Raw genomic sequence first — 23,221 nt, forward strand, 5'->3', positions numbered from 1 at the left:
AAAACACAGGGACGGTGTTTACCATGTGACCTCTTGCGACTTTTCCCCACTTCCTCCCTGCCAAAACAAACCTCTCTGCCTTTCTGCCCGAGGACTTAAATCACCTGTCCTCAGACGCCTCATCCTGTTATTTGGATAATTGTCAACAAGAGTGAGGCTTTTTCCATTCTTACGACGACATGCAGTGGCCCCCATCATGTCCCTTATTAGCAATTTTACACACTTGGCCGCGGCGAGAGGGGTGTCAGAATGCCAATAATATTAAGCGTCTGCTGTGCGGGCTATTCAGGGGAGGCTGAGTGTTTCTGATTGCCCTGACAGAAGCTGACAGCAGCCTGAACCTGAGATCCCTGCAAATCGACTCAGCGGAGTGTCTTCTTCTTAAAGCAGCGGGGCGCGCCTGTGGCCATGAACCAGGTGATGGAGCACCACACTGTTTATGTGCCAGTGCCTGAACACACAAACAAAGACAATCGCTCCTTTCATCTTTAAAGCATGCGCTGGCTGATAGAGGATCATCATTCACACACACACAAAAAAAACCATGTCACTATTTAGCTAAACCTGAGGAAAGTCTGAGAGTTTACACACATTTTCCTCGAAGCCCGAAAATTATCATTCTTATCTTTTTTTTAAATTAATATATAGATTTTTTTTCTCTCCCTTCAATCGAAAACAAACCATTTTAGATGACATCATGGGTCATTTAGCAAATCAATGAGCTGCAGCATTTAAAATAATTTTCCCTGAGCTGGGAGGCAAGTAAATGAAACAGCTGTCTTGGGATTATTGAGTCTTCTCAGTCAATCCATTCAGTCTGTAATGATTTCCATAACATTGATGTGGAAGATGTTGACACCAATTATAGCATTTCCCTTTGACCCCTGACAACTTTGTGTGTTAAACATCACGTTGGAGCACGTATACACACAATGCGTCACCTCACATGTGATACTGATACGTGTGTGTGTCAGAGATGGTGTGGTTGTGTGTGTGTGTGACAGAGACCGAGGGAGGCAGGGGAAAGAAAAAGAAAAAGAGAGATTCAAAGACCGAGCCCTGTCCCCCAATTCAGCCCTGATAATAGTTTCCATGACGATGAGGCATGCTCGGCGCATCAGTTGTGGCCCAGATAAACAGTGATCCTTTACGAAAACAAGAAGGTCATTACAGCAGCTTGTCAAATCAATGCCCGGTGTGTCCAAGTTGATTAAGACATCTCCCCTCAGCTCTGACACTCCGTCAATAGCAGCGAGCGCACAATGCAGTGGCGGACAGGGGGGAGGTGGTTGGTGATGTCTGTGGCAGAGGATTTGTGTGTGTGTGTGTGTGTGTGTGTTGGAGGGGTTTGTGGGGTGGTGCACTCCCGCTCTTTCTCTAGCTCAGCACGCACATACACACACCTACACAAACACACACACAGTACTCAGATGATTGGAGTGAAATACCCATCAGTCAGGGAGCCGAGGTGGACTAATGATTCCCTGTGCTGCCTATTAGAACTACATGACAACTCAATCCTGCTCATGGAAAGAGAAATGGAGGAGAGGAGGGGGAGTGGGGGGTTGCAGGCAAGGAGGGGTGAATAAAGAGACAGAGGAGGAGAGGAAGAAAAGAAAAAGTGACCTTGTAGCAGCATCATTTGAGGCTGAATTAAATTGGCAAGAGCAGCTAATCTTTACCTGGGGGCGATTAACAGAATTAAAGGAGAACAACAAAGGCGCAGAGGTTGGCTTTTCTCTTTTTTCCTCTGCCTGCCGCTGCCATTTGTAATTTGTGTTGAATGTCCTCCTCTGCAAAAGTCAGTGAATCTTCCTCTCTGAGCTTGTCGCTCGTGGTTGGATCGTTGGATCTGACAAAACAAAAACACACTCCACGATTTGTGGAAGGCTAGAATCATAGCTGGTGGTTTGTCAGGGTGCTCTTAATTCAAGGAGGTTGGGTTTCTTATGACACTGGGACATTAATTTCATTATTTAGTTCACATGACCGCCAACGCCCAATAGTCCTCCTTCGAAACCACATCTTAATTCACTAAATCTGGATTTTTATTTGGATATAGAAAATATAGAAAAATGGCCAAATCTCGTAATTTTAAAGAAAATGAAAATAAACAAATCCTGGATCTGCACAAAAATTATATTGCATCCTTCCTCAAAATTGTATTGTAATCCTTGCACTAGTTTTAAAGTCATCCTGCAAAAAAACAAGAAACAAACCTTACCTCTTTGTCGAAGCTAATTACTTGGTCAAAAGCAAAACATTTATTGTACAGTATCTTTGGAAATTCAGCAAAAAACTTTTTTCCCCCTTATTGTGAAATAATGGGATGCTATTAGTAGGAAACAAATTACTACAAGTTCAGCCTTTGCACTCGGTCTCACAGCCCCTCTCTTCTCACAGACTGATCAATATGTTTGGAAAGACAGACAAGGTTAGGCCAATCAGCCCGTCTGAGAGAGAGAGAGGGAGAGAGAGAGAAAAACATTGCTAATACCCAAATGCGAAGGTTCATGGCTGAACTTTACCCACATATAGAGGAGAAGGAGCATAACAACCAATAAACCTTTTGCTCAGGGACATTTCTCTAACTCTGGTGAGCAGATCAATATTTTATGCTATTGGCATTTAATCACCATATGCATATTTGAAACAGTGAATGATTTGTATAGTTTGTTGTGAGAAAATCTCTTCTTTGACTGAAGAGGCTTAACTTTCAGAGCAGAAACTATTGTTCACACACAAAAACAACTAACTTTCTACCTCCCAGCCTCTGAGGAAGTTCACTTCTGTATTGTTTTTTCTCCAACTGGGGCAGTGTGGCTCCGGGGATAGAAATGTCCATCGGTCTTTCTGACACTTTGGTGCAGATTGAAATGGTAACTTCTCAGCAGTAGAAAACTTGTGTACATCTTTGCCACTCTTGGTCCCCAGAAGAGGAATTTTGGTGACATTAGTGGCGATACCTGACTTTCCCTCTAGCAAAATCATGAGGTTGACATTTTCATCCAATATTTGGCTTTTTAAGCAAACGAATTTTTGCAAGGATTTTGAATTTGAGCCTGTATCTTTATTAGCTCCCCATGTAGCCATCTTTACTTAACTGTTGTCAAATAAATAGTTTGAGTCTGTATTTCTCTTTAAAGTTGCACAATGCAAACATTTAACAGTGAAAATGATTTGCATTCTCCAATGACACAAGACAAACGAGAGTCAATAAGCTTCCTTGAAATGCCACCCACAGAGAATAAAAACATGCTTAAAACATGAGCTCCATTCCACTGACCACCAATATTACTTCCATAAAAGCAAGATTGGCTGCAGTAAATAGCCGCCTTCTGCCCTCCTTAAATCATGAATAGTACAGTTAGCAATATTCATGATTCAAGGATTTCATTTGTGCTAAGCTACACCCCAGGGGAAGAAAGCCGGATCTCCATGTCTTTAAGAAAGGCTGCAGAAAGGATCTCCCCAACCTTTTCCTCACCATTAGTCACCGCTGCGTGTCACAAATCGACTGCTTCTGTATGTCACTGTCATCGGCCAGGGCCAAGCTTAGAGAGGCCGCCCTGCAGAGCACCCCAGAGATAGGATCAGAGCGCCGCAGGAATACCACCAAGTCTGACACGCAACACACTCCTCCCTCAGGTCACGGGAGTGTGGGGCCCATAACGTGTGTATTCATATGAAATGTATGAATATTGTTTACAGTCATTCATGGGAAATATTTTCTTTCTCTTTTGAAATGGGGGAGTGTAATTTCTGCATCCACACACAGCTTCCCATGGTGATTCAGGATGACACTCATATATACCACAGCAGCTATAGTCAAAGTGTCATATCACTGGTACTGGAGGTGCACATGACTTGGCGCAATGTACTGCTCAAGGATTCTCTTGTGCCTCAATGGAGTGATACAGAATTGCCCAAGTGAGAAAAATCATCTGACTCTCCTGAGGCCCTTTTTTTTTCCTGGTTCTTATTCGTGTCCAGTTGTCTGATAAACACACACACACACACACACAATCAGAATCTCCACCCTGGGGACCTGCTAGTGTAAGGAAACATAGTAAATGCCAGTATTTCCAGGAATTTCCTTTGAAATGTTTGATTGTTCGAGTCAAGCATGTAAAATCAATGGCTGATGCCGTGTGTCGGCTGGCGTATGGCGGCAGGGCCTTGGGGTGTGAACATTAACATGCAAACATTACATGCCCTCTGCCATAGCGTTCTGTATAATTACTGTATGTTCTCTGCCAAATGAATTTAGTTACTGTTTTAATGATGTAGCGAAGCAATAAAAGAGAAAGTGTCACTTTTAATATTCATCTGACAACATGCGGCCAATGGAGGTTTGTGCTTTTACATGCTTCTTCAATGTAAATGTGTTATTAAAGAAACAAGAAGAGAAAGTGATTGTGAATTAGGAACAAAGAGTCAAAATTTTACTCCAAAATTGCATCAAACAACAATTTACTTCAAAACAAAAAACATGTTGCATTGTTGTCGTACAATATTTAGCAGTGACACTGACAATAATTAATATTCATGAGACTGCGACTTTGCAGCCCCTCAGGATGGTTAAATTAATTATGCTAACAGGGTCATTTAACTGCTTTATTCAAAGCAAGCAGTTCTCCTGCAATAAATGACACAATAATTACGCACACAATCTAACAAGAGGACAGTGACAAGTGGAGGAGTGACACACTCATCTCCATAAAGTACAAAGAATACATTTGTACGCACGCACACACAACAAACAAAACAGAAAAATAAAGTAAAATGTGCACAGGCGAGATGAAAGAATAACAAAACCCACAATGGTTCTACATCCGCTGCAGCTTTTCCTCTCTGTGAGTAGTAAATTTGATTTGTTACCACGTGTTATTATTTAGCGTTATTCATCTTCTCTGTCAGTGCACACAGAGGGGTAATAGAAATGCCAGCGAGGTGGCTGATTTACTTAGTAAAATTTTCATCTCAAGGCTTGCAAGGCATGATTGGAGTCAGAGAGTAACGGGAAATCGTGCATTATGTGGGTGAATCTGACGTGACCTTGAGACTTCTCAGCAGAGACCATATATTACCGACGGAGCGACCTTGCCGTCCCAGAAGATGCATCTGATGTGTTTAAGGCTGTTTTACAATGCATTAGGAGGGCTTTACATGTGCTGAGCTCACTTTATTTGCTCATCCATTTCACAGGGAGAGAGCAGTGTCAGGCTGATGGGGAGTGTTCACAGTGACCGTGTCACTTGTCGAGACAAATGAGCCCATGAAAACAAGCAGAGGCGGCGGATGATAAGCATTTCAGAGCAAATTCCCACTTTTCCCTTTTATTTCCCCACCGATATGGAGCAAATTTGCTATTCAGTGAACCCTCGCTGATTCCAGCATCTATCCTCACCTGCCGCCATTGATTGACCTGCATCTTGAAGACAGAGAATGGACATAATTTTTCCCACCATGCCATGGGGCGTCAGGATCAATATTCTCACTGTTGGTTAAGCTTTCGCAACCTTTAGAATATCATCTCCCATCGATCCCTCTCACATAATTGTCTGCGTTTTCAAATCAAGTTTTCTTTTCGTTCGTACATGCCGTGACATTTGAAATTCCTCGCGGCCTCGCTGTATGACCCGTTGAAATACTCGAGGTAAAGGGCACAAAATGCAGATTAATTAGCATGTTACGTTTATTGTCCATGTCTCCCCCCCCCCCCCCCCCTTTCTGCTTTGCACTCCCAAACATGTGGAGAGTGTGGGGCCGTGTTGCATTTCCATATATAAAGCCCCATAATTATAGAGAGGGGGGGTGAAGACGGTTATTCCTCTTATCAGAAGAAATGATAAGGCAGAACCAGACCCTGTAAGAGAACAGAGTCCATTTTGATATAATTGGCAGTGGAATTATTTATGACATTAATTGCCACATTATCGACTGGCTGTCAGCTCCCGTGTCAGTCTGTCCATCTTTCTTAGCAGTAAGAGCCAGCTCAGCCTGGTGCCCACTGACAAGCTAATTACTACAGCACAACCCTGAATGACAAATGTTACTCATCTAAGACCGGGCCCGGAAATAAGGGCCACTCCCCACCCCCCTTTGGCTCCTCTGGATCCAGTGAGAAAGCCTCGTGCTGCCAAATGTCTTCAGGTGCAGGAGGGAGAGAGAGAAAGAGAGGGAGGGAGGGAGGGAGGGAGAGTTTTCAAGAGCCGGGGGGGGGAGTCAAATCTGAATCTCACCCCACCCTGTTTGCTGCTCTGCTATCAGTGGCCACTTGTCACTCATAAAGACAAGTAGCTTTTTTCCCCTCCCTTCTTGTAAATTTGCATTAGCTCGTGCCAATCAGTCATCTGGGCTGAGGGCTGATGGGTAGTGACGGGGTGATTGGTCCTTCTCTCTTCTGACAGTGAGTCACACACAACTGGTGAATTGTGCTTTGCCACAATATAGAGCCCAGAGCTTATTGTAAATACATTTTAAGATTCCTGCAATCTGACATCATTGTGTCACTGTTACAGTATGAAATACAGTATGCAACATGCATTTCTATTTCTATATATTCTCTGCAGTTAGTATACTTGATGTCAGATTTCATGTAGGCATTGCATTGTGTGACATTCTCGTCCAATTTAACAATAACATCTTTCAGGTTTTGTCACTTTTCCAATGCGAAACGGCAAAAATGATCTGCAGATACTGTGCACAGAGATCCAGCTGTGGTTCAGACAAGCTCCGACACTGAAAATATGTAGGTTCAGAGTTATACTGTCTTTGAGTGCACACACACACACACACACACGGAGGCCAGCAAAGGAGCCTGCGGGTTACTATAGCAGAATGTCACTGATCTGCACTGATGAAGTGGCGTGCCATTTGTTCAGCCAGGAAGTTCCCAAGGAGCAGCAGTAGTGACAGAGATGAGGGTCAAGGAGGGCAGTGCCTACAGGTAGATCTGTGGATCATACCTTAATTAATCCACTGTCCGCTGTGCCAGGCATCCCATTCATCCCCTCACATGCACAAAGGCGCATGTCAAGCACATGTCAACCTGCTCTGGCACTCCACGCCCATCCCATAATGCAGTTTGTGTTGGCGCGGCAGCTCGGATGCGTCCCTGACGAGGATGGGAAGTGACACACACCAAACTCGGTGTGTCCCCCAGCCAGCTCCGGTGGCTCGGGGCCTGTCAATTCCAGCTCCGTCAGTGGCACTGGCTCAATGGCAGTGCCTGTGACACATGTCACAAAGTTTTAAATGTCTGCTCTTTTCAGCAGGATGGCTGAGCGCGCGCCGCAGCCAGGGGAAGGATGACATTTTGTGTCGTGTGGGGGGAGGAGGAGGGCGGGGGGGGGGGACTTGTTGTGGTTCCTCTCTTCCTGCCTCCTCCGGCTGTCAGCCCCAGTTTCCTCTGAGCATATCAAAACACAGACAAATAAACCTTGTCATTTTGAAACGCCGGCACTAGTGACCAGGCTCCTGAACGGCATGTCAGCTGGAATATGGTCACATAGTCCTGTAGGAAGTGATGTATGAGCACATGCGAGCAAGCACACACACTCCCACGTGCACACGAGTCTTGTAAAGTAAAGTACCGCAAATGTTTAAGCTAATAGAAATAAGAAATAAACAGAGACAGACACAGTGAACAATTATCGCATGGGGCTATTCCTGACCTATGCTTCATCTGCGTGTGGATGATTGACGCACTTGACTGAAGCTCATCATCTTTCAAAATACAAATACAGCAAGTCTCTCATTTTTATCATCACCAAGGTTTATTTAGGGAGTAAAGATAATTTAAAAGATGACACTACATGATCTGACTTGAGATTTGTCGATCAGGGACGTTTTCTCACCCTCTCATAACGATGAGTAACACAGAGCTATTAAAATATTGATTGGCTCTAAACGTTTTGTGCAGGAAAAAAAATATTAATGTGAATTACTTGATCATTCACAATCAGCGTGTTGTAGTGGCAGACAGGAGACACATGATAAGTTAACCTCTTTTATTACTTGAAGCCAGCTTATACAGTTTTACATCAAATCAGCCCAATTACATCATTCATTCATTTCCGATTCTCAGTTTGGACGGTTGCCTGGAGAACTATAAAATCAGATTTTAAAAATGGCAGCACTTTTCCTTCTGCTGTTGTCACAAATCACTGTTAACACAGTTCACTGTGTAACCATGATGGCCTTAAAAGTACTATAAAACGTAAACAATGAACAAATTTAGGTTATAACTTTTTGGTCGATACTGCATCAAATGCAATTCTCTGAAGATGTATGTGTTATAGTTTGTTAACAAGTCATCACAATAGAATGCAGATTCAGTCTGAAGCAGTTGACTAGCTGAAGACACACATACACAAAAACATAAAGATAAACCTGGAATGCACAAAGGGTTACACCCTTGGTCCGTTCTTCATTAAAGCTCATATTGGAATGTTTTGACTTTAGAAGCTGCAGCTGACACATCTCCTCCTGAAAATAAGTTCATTAATAACAGAAAACTGACCTAATCCGTGCCTGAATATCACATGTATAACACATAACAAGTTTCTCTTTCTCCTGCTAAATCAAATAAGAAGCTCTGCACTCTGACACAAACCAGACTGATCATGTCTCAAAACCTTGTTCTGTTGATGTCCTTATGTTTTAAACAGCTGTTATGTGAGTGTGTGTCTAAGTAAGTAAAGGATACAAATGGAGAGAAAGAGATAGAGGGAGGGAGGAAGAGAGAGAGAAAAATGGAGAGAGAGAGAGAGAAGAGACAGAGAGATGAGTCCATGTCAGGCCCCAGGTGTGTGACCGTCACCCCTTTCACCCTTGATTAGTGGCGGCTGTGGCTGGGTGATCCATCATGGCTGTCAAAGAAAAGGATGCAATTGAACAGATCTGTGTGTGAGAGAGTGAGGGTGAGGGTGAGGAAGAGGGTGAGGGAGAGGGGGGGATAGAGAGAGAGAGAGAGAGGGAGAGGGGGAGAGAGAGAGACTGTCCTTTTGTCTGTAGTTGTGCAGTTGCTGATGCTTAGAGGCAATCATGTCAGTGGGAGTGTCATGTGTGACTCTGTGCTGGAAGCAGACTGAGCTCAGAGGAGGCCATAATAATGCTGGGGTACGATCTTAAGATCTTAAAAAAAACATTCACCTTGCACAACCACAATAACATATTTTGCAAAAGTTTAAATGATTCTCCAGCGGGAAGCCAGCTGACTCAAATGTTAGCAGTGCATTTAATAAATAAAGGATTTGTTTGATCATCTTTGCTTCCATTGACATCCGTCGTCATCTGTGTTTCTTTTTGTGCCCGACCAGCTTTTTTCCATCAGAGTTGGTCATTGCGGATGAATCTGTTGCCTTCTGAGTGTTTGCCATAGTAGATGTAGCGACACTTAGCGAATACCCCTAAAAGAGGAATGTGAGAAAGTGAGGGTTAAATATGTTGCTTTATAAATAAATGAGAAAACATTTATAATCAAAAATGTATATATATACAAATACAAAAATGGCAGAACCTTCTTGATAAGAGAGTTTTTTTTTTTACTCTTTCTCAAGATGTCAATCGTCACAACCTCCTCCATGTTTATCATTATCGGAAACTTTCAACTCTACACTGCCCTCTAGTGGATGTATTGCTGAACAGACATGCCAGCGGTTTTCGTGCACATAGCATCGATATGCTATGATTGACAATTTATGACAACATTTACATTGTGTCTCTCTATATTTCAGTGAAAGAAAGAAACATGGCATTCACTTTTTTTTGTTGGTCATAAACATTGAAACCAGGTCCACATGTATAATTGCTGTGTTTGAGTTATAGAAGAGCAGGAGTGGTTTGTGACCTGTGGAACAAGACCCAAAGGGTCACATGAACCGGAACCCTTAAAAAATGCATCTAAGAAAGTGTACGGATCGCGTCTCTGACAACAGACACATCTCGAATCAGACGGTCGGAGAAGGCAACCGTGAACGGATGTTAACACAGAATGAGTCAAAAAACAACATTTTATGAGGTAGTAAACACAGCGTTCACTGTATTCATTAGACCTTAAGGACACAGAAGATGAGGTTTTAGTGTGAGAGGCTGAATGTAAACAAAACCTTGTATGTTTACTTTAATGCAAAAATCTCCACAGGGAAGCTTTAAATGGCAGGAGTGGTCTGGCTCTGCTCCTTGTACGGGTTGAGAGGTGTTGCTGGGAAGGATGAACATCTTGTTCCACAGAAAGACCACTGTGGCCTCGGGGCAAAGTCCTGACAGTAACAAGCTCACAGCCACCCACATACACACTCACACACTCACACACACACACACACACACACACACACACACAAACACACACACACACATACTCACACACATACATCACAGCAGGCAATCACAGCAGGCAATCATTCAACTATCAGCAGGTAGTGGTGGGATATCACCATGTGTAACTTGATTTAAAAGGCTAATAAAACTCAGTTATTAACGCAGATGAATTTTGGAGTTGAGAACTTGTGATTACCTATCATGCAATATTGCTGTTTTCAATTTAATACTTAGAAGTCAAATATTTTACTTTCATCATCAGTCAAAGGGAAAACAAAACTATAATATTCTTCTTCTTGTTATTTCATTTCAAGATAAACTGCTGAAATCAATTCTCGAGAAGTCCGAAAAAATAAGCAGCATGCCGTCTCATTCAAGATGGCCGGCAGTTGCTTTCTTTTTGTAATGAGAGGTGCTGCTGTACAGGGAGAGAGGGCTGCCCAGAGTCTGCGGCTGGTCTGCTCCGGCTGTGATGTCACAGCGCTCCGGCTGCCACTTGATGAATGTGGTGGGTCGTGGCTCGGTGTCACCTCTCGCCAAATGAGGCAAGGACAAGTGGCATTAGTGCTGTCAATGATCCTCTGACAGGAGAACAGATACAGCTTTCGCCAGGCTTTTTAAATAGGCATCAAGTGCATTATAGGAGGGGGGTGGAGGGGGGCGCAGGCCAGAGACAGGACAGGAGAGGAGAGACTTATGGGAGAGGCGGGTGTCACGGAGGGATGAGGGGCGCTCCGAGCGCTAAGTCCAATCTCATAATCCAAACAGACATTGTCAAGGGCGGGGAGAGAATGGCAACTAAGTGACAGAAAGCAGAGACGGGGACAGAGATACTGGTGCCATATTAGTGCCAAGCATATTCTGATGCCACCCTCAATTCTAACCAAACCTGACACATCGCTCTCTTTACCCCACTCTCTCTGACTCTTCAAAGTAGGCTCTACCAAGTCACATGCACACGCACGCACACACATACACACACACACACACACACACACACACACACACACACACACATACAGTACAAAGACACACACACACACACACACACACACACACACCAGTCCCTTGCAGCAGTAGTGGGTGTTCTGTCAGGCGGAGGAGCAGTACAGCAGCAGCGGCAGCAGCAGCCCACAGGCCCGAGGACAAGCTCAGTCAATCTAAATCTGGACTTTGTAGTGGAGCAGTGCTCATTTCCCCTCATAGCCCAGCTACTTGAGGTGATCCAAACACTGAAGTGTGAGGAGCTGTCATCTCCGATAAAATCCGGGACCAGCTCCATGCCTGCCTGCTCCCCCGGTGTGTGAGGGGTACATATAAGTGTGTGTTTGTGTGTTCCTCTCTGACAGCGGGGCGGTTGGGGCGGGGAGGGATGAATTCCAGCTGCCGTGATTTGCCTGGGGATATAGGTGCCACGGCTGGAGACTGGGCTTGACACCACAGGACTCAGGGTGTCTCGCAGTGCTCTGATCACATGGGTGCCGGGGCCTTTCACATATTCACAGCTTACCCAGCGAGAAACTCACTCTCTTCAGGAGTGGGGCCCTTAAAGAGATTACCCATTGAGATACCAGAACCAAGGCTCCTATAAGACATTACCTTGAGGGGATATATTTGTCGGTTGCAACCAAAGCCTTTCAGAGATAACCTTCACAGATGAGGGAGCTGAAGCTTAAGGACCCCCAAGCCTTCACACTCGGCTGAACTCGTCACTAGCCTATGGGTACTGAGAAAGATTGGAGGGAACACAATCTGTGATTCTCCAGCACCAATCATGAACCCCTGGACGACGTGTGACCTGTGACTCTCCGAGAAAAAAACCCTACATCTGTGATCAAAAGAGAAGAGAAAGAGTAAATTAAGAGAAGTAGTAGAACACTGAACATGGACAAGGTCTGTTTCCCAGGGGGTGAAAGAGTGTTTGAATGTGTCTCTTAATTTCCCGTGGAACCTGGCTCGAGCTCTGGCCACTTTTCATAACTACATTAAGCAGCGTGTTTCATGCATAAACACATTTCATCTTGCTGCCTTCCCTTCACAGCGAGACCTCGCTCTTATTACGAGAGGAACCCGCAGAAAGATGGGGTGGCTGAAGACGGAGGAGGGAGTAACTGTAAGCCAGACTCACTCTTACATAACACACTCCGAGGGCACGCTCACGCCGGTGGGGTTCCGCCTGATGAACTGATACTTAATAACAAGTGGTACAGTGCCAAACCCAGTAGTCTGCAATATCCTCTGTGTATCCCAAAGCCATATATGAGCACACTGGAATCAAAGCCCACACTCTCAACCATACACACAAACCAGTACACACTTTGATCTCGAGCGTACAGACACAGTGTGGAGAGGACAATGGCTGCAGCCATTAAAGTGACAGATTAACAAAGTGATGTGGAGGCTAATGCTTCCATCATGTCCTGGTGGAGGAACAATCAGGCCTTTGTTCTGCAGTTGACGCGCAGCACCTTGTTGTTTTTAAGGGGAGTAGCTAACCCTCTTGTCTTTATTAAAAGAGCTGTACATCTGTATCTTGTATCGTCCTCTTGGTGAATGCGGCAGTGGAAGTTCATCATCAGACAGCCTGGTCGTTTCGGAGCTTGTTACCCGAAGCATGTGCCCTCTCCACAGGGGCTTGATGGGCCATTCTGCCACTGTGCTTACTGTGAGTGAGCTGAACTCAAATGTTCAGTGCTACAATATCAAATTTCTTCCTCTAAATATAATTTTTCCATTAGAAGTAAAATCAATAAGGGTAAAGTAAAAAACAGCTGTATACTTTACTTTACTCACTAAATCCATCGTGATACTTAAATTGCCTTGTTGCACCATAACACCTGAACAGAGATTTACAAAAGTTGTTGATCAAACAGTGTCAGTCACTCAGCACTTCCTGAAATTTCAAGGTTTTAATATTGATAATGCTACGACTCAGGAGTGTTTCTAGTTCCCCAGGTACAACGGACATTCACGGAAGGCCCCTACATCGGATCTAACTGACCCAGATCACAGATCATTGCGATGTTCAAAATTATGAACATTCTTGTCTTCGACCAAACCTCTAAAATGTCTACGATTTTTCCAGAAAGCTTGTGGCTTGGGCCCTGTTTGGAGGTTTCAGGATATGCCCTTGTTTTCTCCTGTTCATTGCCGATTATAGTATTTAAGGGTTCCAACATAGAGTCGTTGCTGTGGATTAATGCATCAGTCGTTCTCTGGGGGTCTCCTGTTAACTCAGGTCCCAGCTGGTATTTGCCTGTTGCACTGCGAGATGTGAAGATCCAGGTATTTCTCTACACAGACAGAATTTCTCCTTGCAACTCATAGCAGTAACAATATTTTTAATAAGGCTTTCTTGGGTGTCAACACTAAAAAACGACAGTGGTCTACTGTTTTCTGTCAGTGGTCGTGCATGGAGCAGTGACATTGAAATATGTTGAAATGCAGCTCCTCATATTTACTATTGGATGTAGTAGCACATCATAATAAAGTTTCCTGCACCACTAAAAATAACAGAAAACATTCAGCTCTTGAGCTATTTTTTAAAATCACAAACCCTACAGCTGGGGCCTCTGTTTGTCAGAGTGTAGAGATTACCAGCCGTATAAACTCACATAGTTGGTTGCAAAACTCATTTAATCAGTGCGCGTTCGCGTGCACACACACACACACACACACACACACACACACACACACACACACACACACACACACACACACACACACACACACACACACACACACACACACACACTCACAATTGTACGTGCAAGCACAATTGTACGTGCAAGCACACATGGACTAGAGAGGGAGTGAGTGGGTTTAATGATTGTTCCCTGCATACAATCAGCTTGACTCTTTTCAAGGGCCATCAATATGTCACAGAGAGACACATCCGACGGATGTAGCTTTTAACATCAAGGTTATCTATTCTTGGCATGACTCCACTCCCTCCACTCCTAGTTTCTCGTCCTGTCTCCTTTTCGCATCTATCCTCCCCTCTCGTCTCAACTGTTTCCACTCTGTTTTTCTCCACCTCCACACTCTTTACTCTTTCATTTGCTCTCTTTGATTCGTCTTTTTCACCCTCTGATTCCTCGTTTGCTGTGGTTTTATTTTTTGCTTCCCCTCCTTTTCTTCCCCACCCTTTAGTTTAGTCATTTAGCCAACAATTCCATCACTGCTGCCATCCATTAGGGAAAAACTGAAATGAGAAAAAGCCAATTAACAAGACAATTACAGTTTCTGTATTATCTCCGAAGGCTGAAATAACACTGGCAGGTGGGGAGGGGTGGGGTCAGAGGGAGTCTCGGGGCAGACATCCATAAGAGTTGGTGTGAGGGTGACTTATGAGCTCGGGGCATAGGCTGCTGTGAGCCAGGGCTATTATTGTGGACACGATCCATCTCCGGCTGTCCTTTTATCAGCTCAGCCCAACGTCATGAGATGGAGTCGCCACCTCCTCTCTATAGGGAAGCCTGCAGATAGATAACCCCCCTGCGTCCCATAAACCAACAGCCAGTGGACTGCGAATAAGCCCACTGAGAGGCGGGCTGGCACACAGTGGCATGGAGAGAAATGGCACTGTTGCACTTACTATTGGTATGTTGGGTATGTGTGTCAGTGTATTAGCATTTTCTAATTTGTGTATTTTTCTTAAAATGTTTTAAAAGACGAAGAGTTAAACAGTTGTGGAGCCGAGCAACTCAAAGACCATTACATCAATTAAATATAAATCTATTATCAAATATGGGTTTGCTTTATGTTTGATTTAACGAGTCAACATCAATATAAATTAAATGCTGAATAAAGTCAATATTATAACTAGAACTAGCTTAAATTTGGCAAAACGACGCAGCAGGAATGGACAGGAAGGCTGTTTTTCATGCAGGACACATTTGCTCCAGATGTGCATTTCTACACAACAACCAGCTGCTTCTCTACAGCAAAATACACAACAGAGACACAGCAATACACTGTAAAAATGGTTAAACAACTTTGTTCCCCAGCAGTCAATTCAACAATATTCAACACTACCCAAATGCTGCCTATTGAAAAGAAAAACCTCAGTTTACATTTCCAAAAAGCCACCTACTGTTTTTGTTGTTGTTCTGTATTTCAGTGTAAATCACAGCAAGCTGAGAAAATCATACTGTTTTGCGTGAGTAGGAAAGATTACAGTGGTCACTCCAGGTGATACAAAACAACTGTCTATCTAGCAACACTTTAGTTAGAGTAGTATCTTGAAAAATTAGCCATGATGTGATTTATCAAACTTGTAGTTCTTTAGGGATTTGGAAGTGTCCTTGAAATCAACAACTACACAATGACACAGTTGTCAGTATTGTGTCAATTTAGAGTCATGTTTTGAAAAAGTGAATTCATTGTTAAAAATATATTTCTCTCTTGCTAATCAATCAAGTTGCAGTTTTCAGCCATATCCGTCCAGACTCACATAATAAGGATTTTGAGTTGTGTCTAAAAATACCATTTTGTGAGGTCAATGTGTCCTTTGACCTTCAAAATTGAATCTCTTCATCCTTGAGTCAATGTGAAGGTTTTTGCTAAATTTCAAAAAATTCTCACATGGTGTTCTTGAGATATTGCGTTCACATAACTGCAATGAACAGACGAGCTGAACACATGATGCCTCTTGCAACAGCTGCGGCATAAAAACTTTAAGTACAAACTAAATATACCATACAACCGATATAAACAAACAAGGGCTACAATATCTTTGTGCGTGTGTGTGTGTGTTTAAACTAAATCTGTCCTTACACCATCTTTACTAATACTCTCTTCTGTCAATTAGTTAATGGCTCAGGTGTCACCCATCCCTCTGTCTCAAACAAAACCCCTGTGTGTAACTTTGAGAATTAAAGTGACATTTGCCGTCAACCAATAAAAAATATTTAGTCCATTAAACATAAATACCTGTCATTATGATGCATGCCCCGGGACTCAGGCCTCCCCCATTCCCCTCCTGGCTGTTTACTGCAGCCAGACAACTGCAGTGCCTGCATGTTCTCAACTTCAGCGTATTGATTAAACTTTTAAATAGCTGCCATATAACCCTGGGACATCAGGAAGATTAATTTGCGTCAATGTTCATCTGTAATTCATTAGCCATTTATACTCTCCACATCCACACAGGCTATTGGGAAAATGTGGCCCATTTTTCACCCAGGCAGAGGCTGGGGAAAAGGCAGCGAGAGGGAGGGATGGAAGGAGGGCAGGAGGGCAGGGGAGGATTATACAGCCTACGACATAAGGAGTATTCTAACAAGCCAATAGTGCAGTAAAAGGCATATATGGTGGTAAAACATTCAGCCGCTTTGAATAAAGACTAAAAAACACATTCATATACATTAAATTGGTGCCATTCTGCAGCAATATAAAGACAGGTATACCCAGGATTAGATATCAATTGCTGATCTGATTATAATCTTCGTTTAACAAGCCTCCATAATGACATGCCTGTCCATCAGACTGGAGAAAGACAGCATAACCGTTACTTTCTCTGTTGACATTTGATGAGGCTCTGACGTCAAGACTTTCCAAACACTTCTCACCAGGCAGCCTGACATGTTGTATACTTCCTGTCAGTCATTCAGTGGTTGGTCTGTCACCCATTCAAACTTCATGTTTCTCTCTCTCTCTCCCTCACTCACTCACACACTCACACACACGCACGCACGCACACACACACACACACACACACACACACACACACACACACACACACACACACACACACACACACACACACACACACACACATACTCTTCATTCTTGAGATTAAATACACTGTGAGGTACTTTTTTTGCTTTCCATTTTCATTAGGTGTTTTTTTATTGGGAGTGGAGGAGTCCAAAACCGAGACCAGGGAGGTTTAGGAACTGTGTGCATGACTCAGATAAAAACAATGCACATACAGACGGCTAACAAAGTATAAAATAATAGGGGAAAGTGTGTGTGTGTGTGTGTGTGTGCGGGGGGATGGAGAGTTGAAAGATTTGCTATTGCCACAGGCCGATGGGCTGTCAGGGGAAGGTTGCTGGGTCATGGCTCAACCGGCCCTGATCAATACCAGGTTGATTTTGCCACATGATTCTCCTTAAAGTGCAACAATACCACATTCTGTATGTTTTCATGTACTTCAGTAACAGAGGGCTGTAGGAGATTGCGGTGATTACTGACAAAATAAACAAATACACTGAATTAATATATATGATGAAACATAGTTGTAAATAAAAAGAAACAGACTTCTTCTGTTCGTATCGGTTCTGTTTTGGGCAAATCGGCAGCATTGGTTAACGCATGAATATTGACACTCCATCACTGTCAGTTCACTAAATGGCTGTAATCAAACACTTTAAAATGAGGATGGCATTATTCATTGATGGGTGAATTACAGTTGGAACCAGATAAATGCCTATCAGTCTCTGTACTTTCAGCTTATGAGGATGAGAAGGAAATTGAATTCTGGGGCACATAAATTTTGACTGAAAACAGATTACCGTTGTGGGGGGTCTAATGAAAAAAAAAAAGGGTGAAATTAATTTCAGTGACATTTATTCCGCATGGAGCTCGTAGAGAACACCGGTTACAGTAGCTCTGGAGTCTGGAGATAAGAGGAGAGGGGTTTAAAGCAGAGGACTCAGCCAGTTTACAAAGTCCTGAGTCCCCTTGGAGCTCCTCTCGCAGGGCACCTACTATCATCCAACAAACTCAATGACACAACTTTCATATGAATAACACAAAAACTGTCCTGTAAGCACAACAATGACAAGCCGCTTATTTACTGCTCGAGTTATTGAGGGCACATGAAACCACTAATGACGCCAGTAATCATAAGCGCTCATTTTCACCATCAACATGTGGATCACAAATCACTGCACGCACACACGTCCCTGACACTGATGGATTGTGTTCTTCATTACACCCAGGATTTCTAATTAAAAGAAAAGCACAGATAAGTGGCCAAAACCTCTGACTGAAAATAGAAAGGAAAAAGTGAAAATCGCAATTAGAGGTTTGGCTGCGTTCAGTAATGGTGTCGTTAATAAGCGCAGCTTGGTGAGTGACTCAATGAAGGTTTAATCACTGGGACAGGATTCAATAACAAAAGAGCACAATATTAATCACCAGAGAGTGATAACTTCACTGTTCATCTCTTTGACATTGGAGGAAGGGATGAATTAATGATGCTCTCCATCCGAACACATTAAATAATAATTATCAGGCAAAACAGCATGAAAGGGACTGCATAATGAACCCCATTGTCAGGTCAATTACAACCACATAAAACTGTTCAAAGGGAAGTAGCTTGTTACCAGATAGCCATACTAGAGAGGACAGCTGTGGCGTTATCGGTGGAAGGTGCATGGCAACCTCTTCCTTCTGATATTAGGGATTAAAATGTGTTGAGCTTCTGAAACCACACTTAGAGGGCACCGAAACTCCGTGTAGCTGCACATGCCCACAGTAAAGAAAAAAGCTACAAGCGTTCAGCAGGGGCATTCAACAAGGAACACATTGGAAATTGGTTAGCAAAGATAAATGACATGACAATGACAGTGTTTTTCTGGCTTTGAAGCAATGTCAGTCGCTAAGTGCCGTGTTAACTAAACTCAACTGCACAGACAATGATGGACTTCACGCATCAGTGGGCAAAATGGCACCTCGCTACCTGTCAGTGGCAATTTTCATCAAATCAAAGACGGCCAGCAAATTTCGCCACGAGAGAAACGGCCGCTGGAGCTTTACACAAAGACATAAACATGCACGGATAATATAGGTGGGAATGGTGCAGTTGTTTCTTGCTTCCTCACAACATACAACTGACAATGGTTGTCTCAAAAGGCTGTTCACTGAGAGCCAGGCACGTCCGGTTGTCCTCTAGCTTGTCTTTTTGAGCTAGACATCAATTACTGCATGGCTGCTGCCACTCTGAGACCCACTCTTAAACAAACAGCCTGGCAACCTCCAGCTTGACACATATCAATACTAATCTGACGTCTTGTTCCACAGTTTCCCCCTCAGACCCTGGCTGGCTGCACCTGCCTGACTGGAGTGCCCATGGGTTGGCTGTACTCCTTCACACTTCCTTCCCCTGTAGACATCAAACACTTATTACTCCCCATCCTGGCCCTGCTAACTGACTGGCCTGTCTGGGCCACACGGGGACCCCATTATTAGAGTCATTTCAGTGCCCATCCTGATGCCTGTTAGGCAGTTCTCTACCTGGGGCTCCTGCTCCCTGCCTGCCCGACTGAGTGCCTGGCCAGCCAAACAGTGATTGGACATGACATGGTGACAGAAAACAGGGGAGAAGGGCAATAGAAATAAAAGAACAGAGATGGTAGAGTGAGGCAGACAGAGACGGGCCAGAGAGGAAGGTGGGTATGTTGGCCGGGGCCCTTGTGGCGTAGGGTGTGCCCATCAACACAGATGAGCGTTAGCCAAGAGCTGCATGTCACAATGATGGAGGGGCTAGATCACTTACATCAGAGCTTCATCTGACTGGAAGATATCAATCTCCCGGCCTAATCCAACAGGACATGGTAAAATATCCTTTAACGTTGCTCTCCCACCCTGCCTTTGTGTGTCCCTTCCTTCTGCCTCTCTCACAGCAGAAAATGTGCATAACCTTCATTGTTGGACCTCAATCCACCACACATTTTCACATCCCATTTCCTCTGTCTCTAGCGCTGACACTCAAATTATGATGGACAAAACGGTACCTTGACATATAGCATTTAGCACAATTTGTCACTATGTGTGGCAAGAGAAAAAGTATAGATCACTACATACGTGCACTGGCAAGATCAGAAATTTTACCATTACTTTTTGAACCAGTATTTAACATTTTAAAGTGGGTGGTCAAGCCTAGCAAAGTGTTATCTACATCCCTGTTCACAAAGTGATATAAAGGAATGTGTGGTCTACTGTATCAAGACAAACTAGAGGTACAATTGTTATCTGAAAATAAAGTTTTTGTATTTGTATTTGTTTTTTGCATTGACAGATTTAGATGGAGCATCTTTAACCTCTTACTTAGCCAAAATTGGCAAGTTATCCATTAAATTTCATGTTTAATTTATTAATGTATACTGTTTGTTCTATATTTGTTTTTATGTTGTGGTCTCTGTTTAATAGTAAGCAGGATTACTCGAAAACTCCTGGACAGATTACCACAAAAATTGGTGGAAGGATGTAGGTCAGAAAAGTACCAATTCAATTTTGGTGCAAAGCCGGGTCAGGGGCGTGGCTCCAGGACTCATTATTTTTAAGATATAGTGTTTAACAACGTTTTCCTTGATTTCACAGAGAATAATTAATGGATCTTTAAAAACAAGTCTGGTATGTCAAGGGAACTGATATTTATGATTATATGTAATTGCCTGCACATTTAAATAAAAATCTGGATCTCCGTAATTCAAAAATGATTTCATAAGGTGACTGTTGAGCCCTGGCAGAGGTATGCTTTCTACTCTGCTTAGTCCGTAGGTGTAAAGCTGAAAGGTCTCCACAATAAAAATGTGTCCTCCTCCTTGTTATGGTCAGAATTTGGTTTAATGAGCACCATGTGACACTTCACTTCACTGGGCTCCAACCATGTGCACGTCCTCATGGCATCCAGGTCCAGAGATGACATCATATTGCTTAAAGCCATCTTCCACAAATTCAATCAGATCTCTGGGCTTGAAAACGTCATCCTAACATCCTAAGAAACAGTTGGGCAGGTTCTTCACTGTAAATCCTTTTGTTGTATATGTTATGTTTTATTTGTGTGTGTGAGAATATATGTAAACACAGAAATGATTACAAAATGTGAGCATGCATTTAAACCACGCACCGTAAGGTTGAAGCAATGGAGAAAATTGCCCTTAGTGACATCACATGCCGCTTAAATTTACGGTTTGCGTCAAATTACATACACGTTTCCTGCCAGAATCTAAACTGATGAACCCACGGCAACCAATCAGGTGTGTGGCAGAGGTGATGATAGCTGAGTGTTGTGTGGAATATTTCATGCCCCTCTGGCCTCCCCTGGCTCCACTGTAACTCTACATCTGTTAATTAATATGACATATCCCCTGTTCATATGCAGAGAGCGAGAGAGGGGACAGCGAGATGAAGGTATGAGGGAATGATTAACAGCGGATCTGTCCCCGCTCGTGAGAAATGATCTTGCCTCTTCCCAGTCCTCCCTCCACCCCTCTTCATTTCCGTCTCTCTCTCTCTCTTTGGCTCACTTCATTTCTTTCTGCTCCTTCCCCTTCTCCCTCTCCTTTCCCCTTATCTCTGTCTCTCTCTCCCTTTCTCACCACTCATGCCCCTCTCCTCTCCTTTTCCCCTGACACACTCGGACTATCCTCGGCCCCCTGCACATCTCCTGACAGGTAGAATAATAACGCTCGTACATCACTACCCTGAAAAGTCCAATAACCTAAATCTTCACTTGCCACACACCCCGGGACTCAATTACTTTATTGACATGTAATCTTCATAAGGGGAGAAATATTGAGCATGTAAGGTCAGCCGGTTATGAAGACATATTATCATATTATCTGCATGAGGGTTGTAGGGGCTCGGACCTGACAAAGCTAATTATAATGGTACATGTTTCAGAGCTCAGAGCGTATTATCTGCTTGGCTGCTTGGTTGAGCCACAGCTGAGGTATAGAGGAGAAGGGGATGAGATTTCAAACCTAATAGGGGCTGGATGTCATCTTAGGGCATGGGAATTAATGAAGCCAAATATTATCGACTGCACATCACAGCACTAATATCCTCGATTTGTTCATTGTATTTATCAGGATTACCTCGCCATAGTCTAATGGCCAACAGCATATCACAATACAAGATGACGGGCGGGGCATCTTCTCAAACTGTACAATAACGGAAGAATCGTGTCTCTTGACGTATTGTACAAAAAAAAAAGTGCAAATGTGCTGTTAGTACTGTGGCTTGAGCCGTTCCTCAGCCAAAATGTCACAGTGGGTTAGTGATAGCAGAAAGGACAGATGCCCATGGCTGTTTTATCGCTTCTCTCCCAAGGTTGTCTCAATATAATCCTTTCAGCACTGCTATTAAAATCTACTGCCTGCTACATAAAGCAAAACAATAACACGGATGATGGTATAACATATTCTAAAGATGTATACCTATGCAACAATGTATTCACTCCAAAATATATGTTCTTTACCGTGATGGTGCAATGAAAAAAAATATAACCAAGCTTGTTATTTGAACCAAACATACAAGGGCGCAAACACAGTTGGCTAGCCCTGAGACATTGCAACTCAGGGTCACAGTGTGCTAACAAGAAACCGCACCGCCAGACATGTGCACATGGTCATTTCGCCTTATCCAACATTATGCCCTCTCCCTCCGTTATCCATCTGTCTGAATCCTCGGCTCCGAATTTCAGCCGCAGAAGATGCCTGGAATGGTGCGGAGCTGCCAAAGGTCATGTGTTAACACTTGTTAATGGTGTCAAACGCAAAGACATATTTTAGCTTTCTTTCAAGGCTCTCCAGGCCCCTCACACCCCACACAACGGTTATTTTCAACTCATTTTCCCTGAAATAATTACTTGTCAAAGTTTTCCATATTTCAGCATCTTATTGGAAATTGTATTGTTCCGAGTTCTTATGTTCCCCTGCATTTTTCTATGAAGCATGAATAACAACAGCGCTCAAACACTCACATGCTCAACAAATACCACATGCTGAACACAACTGCATAATCAAGGAATTACATTTTTTTTTGGGCAAATATGATGTGGTTTGATGGCTACCAATTCTGAAGGTTTGAGTTTTGCATGTTTGTCCTGAGGGAGGGGAACGAAACAAACAGCCTCTTAAATCACAACAATCTGGGATAA

General features: G+C 43.4%; 1 protein-coding gene across 1 annotated transcript in view; it reads right to left on the bottom strand.

Annotated features, from left to right (window-relative positions):
• Positions 1 to 8,000: 8,000 nt before the first annotated feature.
• Positions 8,001 to 23,221, bottom strand: part of lrmda (leucine rich melanocyte differentiation associated) — a 196,168-nt gene continuing 180,947 nt past the window's right edge. Inside the window, exon 7 of the mRNA XM_020091830.2 lies at positions 8,001 to 9,416. Coding sequence (XP_019947389.1) covers positions 9,337 to 9,416 — 80 coding nt within the window. The 3' untranslated portion in view covers positions 8,001 to 9,336. The remainder of the gene's footprint in view (positions 9,417 to 23,221) is intronic.

Source organism: Paralichthys olivaceus, chromosome 14 (assembly GCF_024713975.1).
Source record: "Paralichthys olivaceus isolate ysfri-2021 chromosome 14, ASM2471397v2, whole genome shotgun sequence".
Taxonomy (NCBI): Eukaryota; Metazoa; Chordata; class Actinopteri; order Pleuronectiformes; family Paralichthyidae; genus Paralichthys; species Paralichthys olivaceus.